A 16,472-nucleotide genomic window follows, 5' to 3' on the forward strand; every position below is an offset into this window, starting at 1 on the left:
AAATGGCCAAGAGTAAAGATTTTATTCTCCTTGGAAGATTTTATGAATATGAGGGTAAAGCATATATATGTTGTGTTTATCTTCGGGTCTATAACATAGAATTGATATTTTGACTTTCTCCTTTGGTTCTATTGGTAACTCCATCCTCTTATTCTTGTGACTGGCTTCATTTTTTTTTTAAACTGAATTATAATTGATATATAATATTGTGTTTTATGTGCACAACACAGTGATTCAATATTCATACGCATTAAGAAATGGTCACAAGAAAAAAAAAGAAATGGTCACAAGACATTACCATCTGAGGTTATACAAAGTTGTTACAATAGTATTAACTATATTCCCTAGGGTATACATTAATACTCATGTTTTATTGATAATTTATTTAATCTTATTTATAATTTATTTAATGCTTGTAACTCATTTATAACTGGAAAGTTTATCCTTTTCACCTATTTTATTACCTCTACCCCCTTATTTCTAGCATCCATCAGTTCTCTGTATCTATGATTCTCTATTTTGTTTATTCATTTGTTCATTTGTTTTTTAGATTACACACAGAAGTGAAATCATACAGTATTTGTCTTTGTCTGGCTTATTTCACTTAGCATAATACTCTCTGGGGCCATCCATGTTGTCATGAATGGCAAGATTTTATTCTTTTTTATGACTGAGTAATATTCCTGTGTGTGTGTGTGTGTGTGTGTGTGTGTACACATCACATTTTCTTAATCCATTCCATTATTGGTGGACACTTCTTGTGATGGATTTCTACTTCCTTGTAATTGATTTCTGGTTTCATACTGTTGTGCTAGGAAGAAAACTTGATATGATTTCAGCCTTGTGAAATTTATTGAGATTTGTTTTGTGGCCTAACGTGATCTGTCCAGGAAAATATTACATGTACACTTGAGAAAAATGTGTATTCTGCTGTTTGGGGATGGAATACTCTGTATCAATCAAGTTCATGTGGTTGTGATGTGTTGTTTACAACTGTTATTACATTATTTTATGTCTGTATGATCTATCCACTGTTGTGTGATGTTAAAGTCCTCTGATATTATTACTTTATTAATGATTAATGCTCTTCTTTGTCTCTTGTTACAGGCTTTGTTTAAAATTCTGTTTTGTGTCCTATATGCATTGTTCCCCCTGCTTTCTTTCTGTTCTCACTTGCATGGAATATTTCTTTGTAGCCCTGTACCTTCAGTCTCTATTTGTCTTTGGGTCTGAAGTGAATCTCTTATTGTCAGCAAATACATGGGTCTTGTTTTTTATCCATTCATTTATGCTGTATGTTTTGCTTGGATTATTTAGTCCATTTTCATTTAAAGTAATTATTGATATATGTATACTTATTGCTGTTTTGTTATTTGTTTCTGCTTGTTTTTTTTTTTTTTTTTGTAATTGTTTTTTCTCTTGGAATTTGATTACTTTATGTGTTATGCTTGGATTATTTCCTCTTTATTTTTTGTATGCCTGTTACAGATTTTCAGTTTGTGGTAACCATGAGATTCATATATAATGACCTATGTATATATAACAGTCTATTTTAAGTTGGTGGTTGCTTAAGTTTGAACACATTCCATAACATTGCTCCCCTCTCTGCAGCATTTTATGTTTATTCCATCATATTTTACATCTTTTTATGTATTCCTTAACTGATTATTATATAGTTGATTTTACCACTTTTATCTTTTAACCTTCGGACTATGTAGGTGATTGATCCACTACCTTTACTACATATTTGCCTTTACCAGTGAGATTTTTTTCTTTCATATATTTTACTTGTAGTTATGGCCTTTTCCTTTTTGCTTATGGAAGTCCCTTAAATATTACAAAACCAGTTCAGTGGTGATGAACTCTTTTAACTTTTGCTTCTCTGGGGAAACTCTTTATTTCCTCTTCAATTGTGAACGATAACCTTGCTGAGTATTCTTGATTGTAAGCACTCTGAATGTATTGTGCCACTCACTCCCTTCTGACCTGAAAGTTGGTGTTGAGGAATCAGCTGATAGCGTTATGGGGGGTTCCCTTATATGTAACTAATTGTTTTCCTACTGCTTTTAAGATTCTGTCTTTAAGTTTTTAATTTTTGACATTTTAATTGTAATGGATCTTGGTATGGATCTCTTTGGGTTCATTGTTTTGGGAATTCTCTTTTTCCTAGATCTCGATGTCTATTTCCTTGCCAAGTGAGGTAGATTTTCATCTATTATTTCTCAAGTAAGTTTTCTGCCCCTTTTTCTCTCTCTTCCTTTGAGGACTTCTGTAAGTTAGTGCACCTAATGTTAGGTCACAGGTCCTTTAAACTGTCCTCATTTGTAAAATTTCTTTTTTCTTTTTCCTGTTCATTTTGGGTGAGTTTTACTGCCTTGTTTTCCAGATCACTGCTCCATTCTTCTGTATTACTAATCTGTTTATTCCCTACAATATATTTTCATTTCTATTATTCTTCAGCTCTGATTGGAATGTTTTATATTTTATTTTTGTTGAAGTTCTCACTGTGTTTATCCATTTTTCTCCCAAGTTTGATGAGCAGTTTTATTGGTCATCACTTTGGAGTTTTTATTAGGTAGATTGTTTATTTCCATTTCATTTAGATCTTTTACTGACGTTTTGTGTTATTCTTTTGTTTGGAACATAATCTTCTGTCTCCTCATTATGCCTAATTCTGTGTGTGTGCTTTCTATGTATTAGGTAGTTCATCTGTATCTCCTGGTCTTGAAGGAGTGGCCTATGTAAGAGATATCCTGTAGGGCTCAGAAGTGCCATTCTCTCACTCTGGCACCCAGACACAGGTGCTTCAGGGGTGTTCCCTGAGTGGGCTATGTGTATCTTCCTCATGGAAGCCCCTTGACAGCTGTAGTACATTCTTGGGTGAGGTTGCCTTCCTTGCCCTGCTGGGTTAGCTGGAACCCTATTCCTGATGGCTACCAGTATGCTGGTGGGTGGAGTCCTGTAGACTGCAAGGCCCTGTTGAGGGACAGGATTATAAGGGGCTCTCAGTGGGGTATGCACCCTGCCATTAGCATTCTAGGAGGAGGATTTCAAAATAGTGTCTGGTAGTTCCAGCCATCAGCAGGGCAGAACAATATAGCAAAGATGGCTGCTACCAGTGTCTTATTCCTCAAGGAGAACCCCTGCCCCCACCCATCCTCTTCAGGAGGTGCTCCAAGATTAGTAAGTAGATCTACTTCACCTATGGTCTATGTGCTTTTTTTTTTGTTCTCTCTCTCTCTTTTTTTTTTTCTCTATGTGCTTTCTGATCTGGCTTTTGATCTTTTCTGATCTTTTGGATGTGATTTTTTTTTTTTTTTTATCTGATCTGAAACCATTTGTACTGGTTTCTGGGTTGAGTCTGTGTGCAAGCCCTTTATGAATAGGGTTTCCCTTCCTTACAGTTTTGTAGTTTTCCTGGACATACTCCCTGTTGGTTTTTAAGGCCAGCTGTTTTGGAAACTCATATCCATGCATTCATTATCTAAGGGTTGGGTTATTGAATGTGGAGCTAGAATCTCTCCTTGGGAAGGTAATACTCCTTTGATGTCTGTTCTGACCATGGAACATTGCGCCGGGGGTGTGGTTTAATCCTTTAGCAAGGCTGTATCTTTGCCTCTTCAATTCATCTTTGGGCTGTCCCTTGTGTGGGCTCTGTTCATTGAGTTTCTAGGTCCCCTTCAGAAGGAATGCTGACCATTTGATGTGTTTCTGGGAGGCGATGAGCTCAGGATCTTATTATTCTGCCATCTATAATTCTCTTCTACTCTTCATTCTCTTATATTATTCAATGTAGTAGTTTTAGTAACTTTGCTGACAGACTTTTCTGAGTAATGTTTGTTGGTGGGAGTAGCAGACAACCATCTTTCAAAAAACTATTTTTTTAACTGAATTTTTAAACTTAGCATTCACTTATGCTGTTAGGATTTCTTTCTCTGCCCATATGAGGAAAAGCATGGTTCCATAACAAATGCTACATATATCGCGTTTCTTTTATAAAATTTTAGAACTATGTCTCCTAGTGGTATTTTGTTATTTAACTAATAAATTTGTACCCTTTGGTTTGTTGAATTACAGTGGAGTTCAGTCATAGACTTCATAGAGGTAGATTAATTTACTAACAGACTATCATATGAGATCTCGTGCTTTTTGTTATTATATGGGGATACATTTTATAAAAATCATTTTTAAAAGAAACTTGTTAGGGGCACCTGGGTCACTCAGTCAGTTAAGCATCTGCCTTAGATAGCTTCTAGATGGCACTTGCCAGAGGAACTGACCTTGTGGTCAGAAGGTTAGAACTTTTAGTTCTACCCTAGGCCTTCCAGGGAGGGGAGAGGGACTGGAAATTCAGTTAATATTTAATGGTCAGTGACTTAATCAATTGGGCCTATGTAATGAAACCTCCATGATAACTCCTAGATGGTGGGGTTCAGAAAGCTTCCAGGTTGGTGAACACATCTAGGTACAGGGAAGGTGGTGATCCATATACTTCTCCATTGCTTCTCTTGGGCATCTCTTTCCTTTGGCTTTTCTAAATTGTATCCTCCATAGTAAACCAGTACTAGTAAATGTTTGGAATTCTGTGAATAGTTCTAGTGAGTTTTCAAACCTGAGGAGGGCAGTGTGGAAACCCCCAAATTTACAGCCAGTTGGTCAGAATTACAGCTGGCAACCCAGGATGCCCAGTTGGCATCTGGAGTGACACTGGTCTTGTTGGATCCAACCACTGAGGCTGTGGAGTCTCACAATAACCCTGGGCAGATTGTGACAGAACTGAACTGGAGTGTGGGACACCCAGCTGGTGCAAGAGAAAACCCCACACATTTGGGGTCAGGAGCATTGTGTAAAGTGAGCCCACCTACCTACGTCAAGCAGAGTGCACACCATCCAAATAGATGCATCCCTACCAAGATTAGTTCAGAAGCTCTGAGCTTGTCAGCATACTGTACTGAGGACTTGGTTCTTTTCCTCCCTGCTTAGACTCTTGTTCTTTGCTTTTACTCCTATATCTAGTTTATTTTAGTTATTTATTTTTAAAAATTTTATTTACTTATTCATGAAAGAGAGAGAGAGAAAGAAAGGCAGAAACATAGGCAGAGGGAGAAGCAGGCTCGCAGGGAGACCAATGTGGGACTCGATCCTGGACCCCAGGATCACAACCTGAACCAAAGGCAGATGCTCAACAACTGAGCCACCCAAGGATCCCTCCTGTATCTAGTTTAAATCCATAATCTTAACCTTGCCTTTATTATTAGAGTGTACTTTTTCTGTACCCCTCTAATCTCTGGCTTTCTCTGGCAGCATTTATGTGCTTTTTCTTGCCTTTGATGGTCTCTGACAGACTCTCTCAGATTGCAGTTTGTCCTAGTGAATCATCGTCTCCTATGTTCTTCTGCTCTGATCATTTCCACTGCCACTTATTACATGGGATAAAGGTAGAAAAGCTCATCTGGAGGATTGATCAGTACTAGGCCCTCCCCTTCCACACCCTCTTCCCTCCACCATACTCTGGTGCCCACATGTGCTCACTCTCTCTAAATAAATCTTTTCTTTTTTTTCTTAATCTTTTTTTAAAAAGTACACTTAAATCTCATAAGCACTGAGTTATACCTAGAAATGTTGAATCACTATATTGTACACCTAAAACTAATATAACACTATATACTGGGATTAAAAAATAAAATAACAGACCCATTATATGCCAACATAAATAACATTTTTGATCAAGTATCTCTGTTAAAAAAAAGACTCCTATTCTTGGCCTTTTTCAGTTTGTTCAAATCTCTGAAGAAATCCTCTGTGCCTAAATGAAAAATTTAACTATCCTCTTTAGTTTTCCTGATGGCCTTCTACTGTGAGGGATAAGTCCTAGGCAATTCACAGGAATACCCTAAGGATTGTCGTGTTGAGTACAGGGGTCTTTTTTTTTTTTTTTTTAAGATTTGTTTATTTATTTACTTATGATAGAGAGAGAGAGAGAGAGAGAGAGAGAGGGAGGCAGAGACACAGGAGGAGGGAGAAGCAGGCTCCATGCTGGGAGCCCGATGTGGGATTCGATCCCAGGACTCCAGGATCGCGCCCTGGGCCAAAGGCAGGCGCCAAACCGCTGAGCCACCCAGGGATCCCCGAGTACAGGGGTCTTAATAGGCAGAATGTCTTATATTTGTCCTGCTACTTGGGCCTCTTCCTAGGAACGGAGTTTGCGTGGACAGTGGAATTTGTACAGACTAATGTTAGATCTTTCTGCTTCTCAGAGGTAGAGGCATACGAATGACAGAACCCGTATATCTCAGCCCCTCATTTGACAACGTACTGCCCCGCTACTTATTTTTACAGGTAAGTAAGTATTTGTCAGAGTAAAATGTTTAATGACATTGAAACATAACTTCAGTGAGTTATTACAAATCTGTTTTTTTTTTTCCTGTTATATTTTTTATGGTTTATTTTTCTGATCTCCCTTTGGTTAAGCAATAAAAAAAACAAAAACAAAACTTTGTACGACTTCTTTTCCTTTTCTCAACTGATTTTAAACTTTTTTTAACCCTTTGTTGCTCAAAAGTGCTTTGGTACAGTTTACTGTAATTGCTTTCCATCTCAGAATATTAATTTCTAAATAATGCATACATTGATATACATATGTTTCATTTGTGACCTTGAGTAAGATGCAAATGGTTTACTCCTAACAGATTTTAAGATTTTATTTATTTATTCTGAAAGACAGAGAGAGAGAGAGAGAGAGAGAGAGGCAGAGATATAGGCAGAGGGAGAAGCAGGCTCCACGCAGGGAGCCCGATGTGGGACTCGATCCCGGGACTCCAGGATCACGCCCTGGGCTGAAGGCAGGCACTAAACAGCTGAGCCACCCAGGTATTCCCAACTCCTAACACATTTTTGTCAGGTGGTTATCAATTGCTGTGATACAATAATCTGTTTGCCTTGTCCAGTTTATTGCATATTTCCATGTGCAGTAACTCACTTGATTTGTTATAGTTCACTGGTTAGGTGGTATTATTATTACTGATATATGATGAAGATACCAATTATCAGATCTGTAGGGTTCTTGAGTGAGGTCATATACAATTAGTAATTAATAGTGTCTGAAATCTGACCTCAGTGGAGATGCCACTTTCTGCTCTGCCCAGTACTTTAAATAAAAAGACATAAATCCAAAGATTATTTCTGGTGTGAACAAATAGAAAAACAGATTGATATTTATTCTTTGATTCCACATCAGTGATGACATAACACATAGGATATATAATCTAATATATAGTTATATACTAGTTATATATTATTATACTGATTCTTCTTCAGTAATTTGGGCCAGACCCATGCCCTTTTTTTTAGTTTGGTATTGTGCTGTGTGCTTTGAATATATTATCACAAGCATTCATTGGCTTACAACTTAGACAACTGTTACCATTTCTTGAATGATGTTCAATAATTATTTAACTTGTGAAGATTAAGATAGTTCATAGGATGACTGGCTAAAGAAATTTTACCCTGAAGAAATCATATTTTATAGGCACAAGAGTTGGACAACTGGTAACCTTTGTCCATTCTACATTTTGAAGTTACTTTACAGGTGGAATTATATAGCTGTTGGAAAAGTCCCTGGGGAAATTTTTGTTTTGTTTTGTTTTTTCCTTTGATGCCTCTTGCCTTGCCATTATCCCCACTTAATTCTGTATTCTTTGTTGCTTCAAATAGCTTAAAAAAAAAAAAAAGCTTTACATTGTAGACTATTTTTCTTCTTCTTTTTTTTTTTTTTTGGCTGCGGCATGTGGATGTGTAAAGGTCTACTGACAACTGATTATTTTTCATTTTAGCACCTGAAGTTACACTAGCATATATTTTTTAGACTTAATGGGGGTGTTGTGTACAATCACTAAAACTACAATTGTGTAATACCATTTGATTTTTCAAAATCAAAAGGAAACTTCTGTATCGCTTAAATACAGTCTGTAGAATCACAAAATAACCTTAGATGTCCTTCACATTAGAAGTAATTGTCATTTAGGGATCCCTGGGTGGCGCAGCGGTTTGGCGCCTGCCTTTGGCCCAGGGCGCGATCCTGGAGACCTGGGATCGAATCCCACGTCGGGCTCCCGGTGCATGGAGCCTGCTTCTCCTTCTGCCTGTGCCTCTGCCTCTCTCTCTCTCTGTGTGACTATCATAAATAAATAAATAAAATTCTAAAAAAAAAAAAAAAAAAAAAGTAATTGTCATTTAAATATTTAACAATTAAATACTTGTAAGAATTGCTTTCAGTTCTAATTACATTTTAACTTAACTAGAATAAAAAATAGTGCCTGAAACTTAATTTTCTCATTGCCTGGTTTCTTGTAAATAATTGATTTAAGAGCCAGATGAGATTAGACAAGCTAACAAATATTTAAATAAATACTACTGTCTGGGCACTAGCGCCAGAATTGGTTTTAGTTGGTCTGGCTGGGGTGGTGCCTTGGTCAGGAAGATTGAAAGCTCTCCCAGGTAATTCTCATGTGCAGTTAAAATTGAGATGGAGGGATCCCTGGGTGGCGCAGCGGTTTGGCGCCTGCCTTTGGCCCAGGGCGCGATCCTGGAGACCCGGGATCGAATCCCACGTCGGGCTCCCGGTGCATGGAGCCTGCTTCTCCCTCTGCCTGTGTCTCTGCCTCTCTCTCTCTCTCTCTTTGATGACTATCATAAATAAATAAAATTTAAAAAAATAAAATAAAAAATAAATAAAATTGAGATGGAGAATCACTGTAGTATACCTATGGGTTACATCTAGGTGCATGTTAGAATCACCTGGGGAGATTTTGAAAATACTGACGCCTAGGCCCTATTGCCAGAAATTCTGATTTAACTACTCTAGATCAGGACTAGACATGTTTTTAAAACCCACGAGGTGATTTTCTTGTGTAACTAGAAAACTTTGATGACAAAGAAAACTTTGTCATTTCAATAATTAATGAAGCCTCTTCACTTGGACTATTTCATAATTTCGATTTGTTGCATGACTAGAAGGTTCTTAATGTATTATGTTTGATTGCAAATTTCTGTCATCTTTGACCAGTATGTTAATGTTACTATTAGAAGTGAAGCAAAAACAGTTGTCTTTAGATAGAGAATCACGAAATCTTCAGTAGCCATGTACATGTTTCAGTGTTTTCATATTGGAGTTCAATTTTTAAATATTTTTGGAATAAGACCATTAAGAGAAAATAAGTGTAACATGGTAAGCTCATTTTTAGTGTTCATTGTGGAGGCACTGTTCTTTAGGGGCCTAAATATTTGCACTGATTTTAATGCTTCATATACCCATAAGGAGGGGGGATACTTGTTCATTTATGTGTCCTTTCTCACCATTGATTCTGTGTTTTCAAATGGTAATCTTGGATTCACTTGAGAGCATTGTAACCTTCTCACAGTTCTTGAGAATGTACTAAGTGTTCTGGTGGGAAAATGAATTAAGACCTTTAAACTTTAAAAATAAATAACTGTACTTGTTAGCCTCTATTGTTTTTCTTGCCAAGTAAATTTTAAAATATATTACTTTAAAAAATGCATTACTGGGGCACCTGTGTGGCTTAGTCAGCTAAGCATCTTCCTTTGGCTCAAGTCATGATCCTGGGGTCCTGGGATCCTAGGATCAAGCCCTGAGCCCTGTGTTGGGCTCCCTGCTCAGCAGGAAGTCTGCTTCTCCCTTTCTCTCTCTCCCACTCTCCGCACTGTGTGCTCTCTTTTTCTCTAAAATAAACAAAATCTTTAAAATAAATGCATTACTTTGGGAAATCATTCTATCTCTATATAAGGCAAACTGTTATTCTCAAGTAGCAGTCCTTATGTGATCAAGACTAATAATGAATTAATGGTATAGTATAGCCTATTGCTGTATAACTTACTACTGTAAATATATTTGAGTTATCCAGTCTCATATTTCTAGGTGCCAATCAGAAATAGTAAGATTGGTTTACATTTTACTTTTCTCCTACAGAAATGTGGTGGTGGGGGGGAAGATAGGAACCCAGATGTCTTTGAGTGGCATTAGCACCATAAAACTAGAATTCTTAAATGGGTGCTAGATAGTGAAGCATCTGAAACATTGCAAAATTTTGTACATTTTCTTTGAAAAAGATTCAGAGTTTTATTATATTTCTAAAAAGGCTTTGACTTTCAAAATATTGAGAGCTACTGAATTGAGGGAAAAATGTGCTTTTTTTTGCTAAACTGATAGGGGAAATGCATCATGCATGTGCACGTGTGTGTCTTGTGTGTGAATGCCCTATGAGATCATAGGTTACTCTAGGAAACTGAATTTCCTGACACTAGTCTGTTTACAAAAAGCATATTCTTGGCAGAGAATGCTGTACTGGATTACCTCCAAAGACTTCTTTATGTTCTCTGATTCTGAATTTTAAAAGGGTTTAGAATTATTGACAATTGGTTTTTTTTTTCTTTATAGAATTTGCCATCTGCTGTAGTAACTCATGTTCTGGATCCTCAACCTGGAGAAAAGATTCTAGATTTGTGTGCAGCACCTGGAGGCAAAACAACACACATTGCAGCATTAATGCGGGATCAGGTGAGACTGTCTTCACAGAAAAACTACTGTCCACACAGTACAGATTTCAGTGTTGAAGGTGGAACTACACACAACTTAAGAAACATTATGTAGACATTTATGATCTGAATTATTTCAGATTCAGCCAGAGTGAAGACTGTTCAATGATGGCATTCATCGCATGTTGAGTTCAATAGATAATTATCATTTGTGAAGACTGTCTGTAGATCTTAAGTCCCAAATTTACTAATACATTTGTAGAAGTCGTCTTCATAAAATTACATTTAAATGCAACATTTAAGAAATTTTATGTTCCTAGTTATAAGACTTGACACTTTTTAAACTACTAAATTCTGCCACTAAAACTTGATTTGATAGCATGTTCTGAAGTATCAAAATATACACTGATATATATTTACGTTATAATATGTACACATCAATCACATTTTCTTGAGATTCATAAAAACCTTATGAGCTGACTTAAGTATAAAGCCTATTTCATTGTCACAAAATATAGTAAGCCTTGATAACTTTATTTCAGATTTTATTGCTTTTTCCTATGTATATGTATTTGACAGCATGTTTCCTTTCATTATGGGTTAGTCTGTGTTCAAAGCTCAATGTGACCTTGTAACCATTCTATGAGTCTTCAGCTCAGGACAGATAGGGGCAGTTGATGCTATCTTTCTTCTTGTTTGAAATTCCACAAAATTACGTGGTTCCTGAAATGCTTAGACACACTAGTATCTTCACCTACCTTTGATCTGGAGGCAGATTTCAATTAATTGATTGATTGATTAGACAAACATTTAGTTAGTACTTACATCTGCCAAGTACTGGGGATGGAGCACCAGACCATTGGAACCAAAATTGTCTTCGTCATGTAGCTTCCCTTCCAGTTAAGAGGAGACCTATAATAAACTAAATGAATACAAGTTATGGCATGTAGGATTGTGGCAAGGGCTGTGGTGAACAAGAGAGAAAGGGGAGGGGGCATTGAGAGGACTGAGGGTAGTGAGCATGCAGTTTTTAGGAGGGTACTGAGGGATGCACCCTGCGAAGGTGGTTTTTGAGGAAAACCTTGAAGATGTGAACAATATGGAGGTCTGTGGAACCCATGATTTTGCTAGAGAAAAAGCAAGTGTGCTTGCCCTGAGGCCAGAGGGCACCTGACTTGTTTGAGAAAGCTCTGCAGTTTGCTGAGATACAAAGTGGGGAGGACAGGAGAAGGAAAGGAGACCAGAGAGAGGGGGAGGGCCCCAGGAGAGGATGTTTGGGTCTAGCAGTGGGCACGATTTGACAGGATTTGAGTTGCGCTCCAGTGATGGGAAGTCTGGGAAGTCAGAGATTTTGAACAGAACAGTGATGTAAGGCTCTTTAGTATTTAAACTATCCTTTGCTGTATGAAAACAGGCTAGAAGAGGGCAAAGGTGACTGGTTCAGAGATAGTAATTCAGAGAAGTGTTGTGGAGGCAGCAAGAAGTTCTGGAGATGTGTTTAAGATGGAGTTGTAAGGGTTTGCTGATGCACTGGATTGTGGGTTATGGAAATGAGAGAGTAATCCAGGGTGACTCCTGCAGATTTTGGCCTGAGGTACTGGAGAGTTGCTGGGCAAGGGTGACTATGAGAGGAGCAAGTTCTGTAGGGCAGTCAGAAAATCAGGTTTGGAGATATTAAAGTGAAGTGTCTGATTTGCAAGGGATGATTGAGCAGGGAATTGGACATTTGTACCTAGGGTTCGGCGGGGGGGAGGTCTGGGCTGGAAATAAAAATTTGGGTTGGAAATGTAAATATATATAAAATAGAAATTTATAAGTCATTAGCATATAGGTAAGACTAAGAGTCATAAAACTGATATGGATGGCAATAGAGAGTAGACAAGGCTGAAAGACTGAACCTCATGGGTACTGTATGCCCACATTCACAGGTTGGGGAAAGAGAAGGGATGGCCAGTGATGTCAGAGGAAAACCAGAGGGGTATGAAACCCTGGAGACTATGTAAAGAAAGGTATTGAAAGACCATGGGGAGATCAGCTGTATCAGATGTTGCCTGGCCACATAAAGTGAGGATTGAGCATTTCCAGTAGAACTTAGCACCATGTAGATTATGAGCAACCTTATGAACAGTTTTGGTGAGTGGAAATGCTTACTTGGATTGAGAATGAGAGGAATAAAAAGTGAACCAAGAAAACTCCTTTAATGGTGGGGTGGTGGGGAGTTATTTGTACAGGAATACAGTGAAACAGAGCAGTATTTGGAGATAAACTCAGGAAGTACTCTTTTTTAAGATGAGAGAAATGATCATGTTTGTATGCTAATGAGACATACATTAAAAGAGGAAATTGCTAACACCAGAGGGAGCAGGGAAAATTGCTGGAACAGTATCTTTGAGGAGGTAAGATGGGACAGAATTTGATGTACAAGTGGCTTTAGGTGGTAGCTTGCAACAGTTTATCCATGGAAGTAGGAGGGGAGATGGGATACATGGGTCCAGATGTTGGTGGCCTGGTCAATGTGGTAAGACACAGGAAAGTCTCTTCTGGTTGATTGAATTTTCTCAGTGAAATAAGAAGCAAGATCATCAGATGAGAGTGGGGATGGGGAAGGAGGTGGTAAGAGCTAGGAGGTATGAAATGTTTATCTAGGAAAATAGAAGTGAGAGTGGGCCATGGACACATCCTAGGAATTTCAGTTTGCACTGTAGTCTCTTTGAATAAAGTGGTTATGAATTTAAGGGAAGATTTGTTGGGATAGTGGTGGGCTTTTTTTCTTTTTTTTTTTCAACTGCTTGGAGGTAGAAATGAAGTTGGTGAAGAATTGGATTTAACCACAGCAGCATTTTGTCATGCTTTTATCTAAGATGCAGAAGCATATATGTAAGAGAGTAATTTTTTAAAAAATTTTTTATTTATTTATGATAGTCACACAGAGAGAGAGAGGCAGAGACACAGGCAGAGGGAGAAGCAGGCTCCATACAGGGAGCCCAACGTGGGATTCGATCCCGGGTCTCCAGGATCGCGCCCTGGGCCAAAGGCAGGCGCCAAACCGCTGCGCCACCCAGGGATCCCTGTAAGAGAGTAATTTGATGTAACATGGAATCTAAGCCGGGTAAAGAGCATAGCAAGGACAATAAAAGACTGAGGGCAGTGGATCCATTCTTATTTTTCTAAGTTAGCTCAGATTTATACAGGGGTAGGAATTCTTAGGCACTTAGGAAACTCAGCAATTTTTTTCATGGTCCTCATTTATAAATAAGAAAAAATTGCATACTTGAGGTGTAAGACCTTTTGTCATAGAAATACACTTCCTTAAGGCTTAGTAGAGCTCTTCTGCTCTGATTAACTTGATAGAAGATGTAATATCTGTGTGTCCACTCCCCAAAGTGCCAGATGCTAGACTTTACCAAGTGATCATTTTTGAACTATATGTAATATTTTTTAGGATAGTCAAGTGATTTACAAGGAATCTTGCACAGAAAATAATAGGAACATTTATTGTGTCAAGATGAAATTGCACTTTCATTAGTGCAAATCACTTTATCCAAAGACTTCTGATGAAAATTGACATTACTTGCATATTAGTGTTTGATAATGTTTTAATTTCTGAAACATTCACTATGTCATAAGCAGGGCGATAATGAACATGCTACATATATATACGTATATAATATACATATATATGCATACATACATATAGTATATATTATACATATATACATATAATATACATATATACGCATATATTAATAAATTTTATATTTTCAGTAAATTTATTGAAGGGTTAAAACCTTATCTCTGCACTGTATGTATATCTATACATACTGTATATAGGTACTCTATATTTGTTCTATGTGTGTTTATGGGTACATGCAGTCTGTATGTGCCCTGTACACACAGATACATACTTGTACTAGTAGTATAACTTCAGTAAGTGGCCTATTAAAGTAATGAAGAAAGGAAAATATATTTGTTGTTAAAATATTGGGGAATTAATACTCTTGGTTCATTAGCAGAGATACACTTGCTTGTTTACTTATATTCTTTTTTTTTTTTTTGTCCCAAAGGTATTTAAGGTAACAGTAAAAACTTTAAGGAAAAATGGAGTAAATACCACCAGTGCATAAAATACAGAACACAAAATAGAATTCATTTTATAGAGTTGTGATGTTTAATGCAAATCAGTTTTCAGCTTACCTGAAATCTTGATTGTAAAGATTATATGTTTTGAAAAAGTAATAATAATCGCCCCTTAATTTATGATATATGATACTGTGTTTGCTTAGAAGTATTTATCTACAGATATTTTATTGTCTCTAGTAAAAAGTCTCACCAAAGAGAGTCTGGATACTTAAAGTGTGTGCATGTTCTGTTGTTTGGTTTTATAGTACTATGTAAAAATGACCACAGAAAGTGTAGCAGTGTCATAATCTATGCAAGGGATGCATATGTCATAAAAGGATGGTGTATTAAAAGGAACAAAAGCAAGAAAAGACACTGAAGAGTTAATCTTGCCATCTCTGCAATATCATTTCATAGTATATTTAAAAAATGAAATGAATATCACAATGCATTCATGAAAGTTTGGCCTCATCTTTGTTGACTTTGACTTAACGAAAGTGTTGCCATATAAAATTACTATTTTTTAAAAGACTTTTATTTATTTATTTGAGAGAGAAAGTGTGAGCACAAGCAGTGGGAGAGGCAGAGGGAAAGAGGAAGGGAGAAGCAGATTATCTGCTGAGCAGGGAGCCAGACTCAGGGCTTGATTCCATGACCTGAGCTGAAGGCAGATGCTTAACTGACTAAGCTACCCAGATGTCCCCTGTTATAAAATTATTTTTGAACTACTTGTTATAGCCAGTCCAGAGCATTTTGCTGCAATATACAGGTCAATGTTTTTATGTTATAGTTGTCAGAATTGACATGAATTTTATTTACATATAACTCAGAAAATATTGAGATGAGGATTGATTTTACAAGGAACATTCATCTGTATCCCAAAGCACTAGAAGGCAGATGTCTCAGAACATTAGTTCATATTCTTCCAGATATGAACAAAGTACATCAGATTGGTAATTTTTATTTATCTCCAGTAGATATTTTCAAGTTTCTTAGATGGCAAACACTGTTTATGGTTTTGAGTTTTGTTAAGTAAAAATAGCTATGCAGTATAAGAAAATTTACCTGTCAAGCATGTGCTTTTCTGTTTTGTATTTATTATTTTTAAAGTTTTTATTTAAATTTCAGTTAACATCCAGTGTAATATTAGTCTCAGGTGTACAATATAGTGATTCAACACTTCCATACAACACTGGGTGCTCAGCACAGGTGCCCTCCTTAATCCCCATCACCTTCACCTATCCTCTCTGTCCATCTCCCCTCTGGTAACCATCAGTTTGTTCTCTATAGTTAGGAGTCTGTCTCTTAGTTTGTCTCTAAGAATTTTTTTTTTAAAAGGATGAGACTTAAATATTTTAATGTAAATTTGATACACATTTGGTTAATAAAACTGGAGTTGGGAGGAAAGTAGGGACAACCATAATTTTTCATCCGTTTTCCTCAATAATAGTTTTTATGACAGCTTTGGATTTATGCTTTATTTTTATGCGTGTTTGTTTGTTTTATAGGGAGAAGTAATAGCACTGGATAAAATATCCAACAAAGTGGAAAAAATAAAACAGAATGCTTTATTGTTAGGGCTGAATTCCATCAAGGCATTTTGCTTCGATGGAACAAAGGCTCTTAAATTCGATATGGTTGAAAAAGCTGAAGGTGAGTTAAATTTCATCTTTTCAGGCTTCTATAGTCGACTTTTAGAAACAAATAGATTTTGCTGTTACTGTTCTAGTCCTAAAATATCCACAAAACGTTGAAACTGGTGTGGATATTTTGCCATAATAGGTATCATTCTGCTTTTCATA

At 36.9% G+C, this 16,472-nt stretch overlaps 1 protein-coding gene across 3 annotated transcripts in view; it reads left to right on the forward strand.

The window, feature by feature from the left end:
- Positions 1–16,472, forward strand: part of NSUN6 (NOP2/Sun RNA methyltransferase 6) — a 57,516-nt gene that overhangs the window by 21,177 nt on the left and 19,867 nt on the right. For all 3 annotated transcript variants that reach the window (XM_077897031.1, XM_077897030.1, XM_077897029.1), the window contains exons 6-8: positions 6,258–6,339; positions 10,454–10,573; positions 16,179–16,323. In XM_077897031.1, the coding sequence (XP_077753157.1) occupies positions 6,258–6,339; positions 10,454–10,573; positions 16,179–16,323 (347 nt within the window). The remainder of the gene's footprint in view (positions 1–6,257; positions 6,340–10,453; positions 10,574–16,178; positions 16,324–16,472) is intronic.

Source organism: Canis aureus, chromosome 5 (assembly GCF_053574225.1).
Source record: "Canis aureus isolate CA01 chromosome 5, VMU_Caureus_v.1.0, whole genome shotgun sequence".
Lineage (NCBI taxonomy): Eukaryota > Metazoa > Chordata > Mammalia > Carnivora > Canidae > Canis > Canis aureus.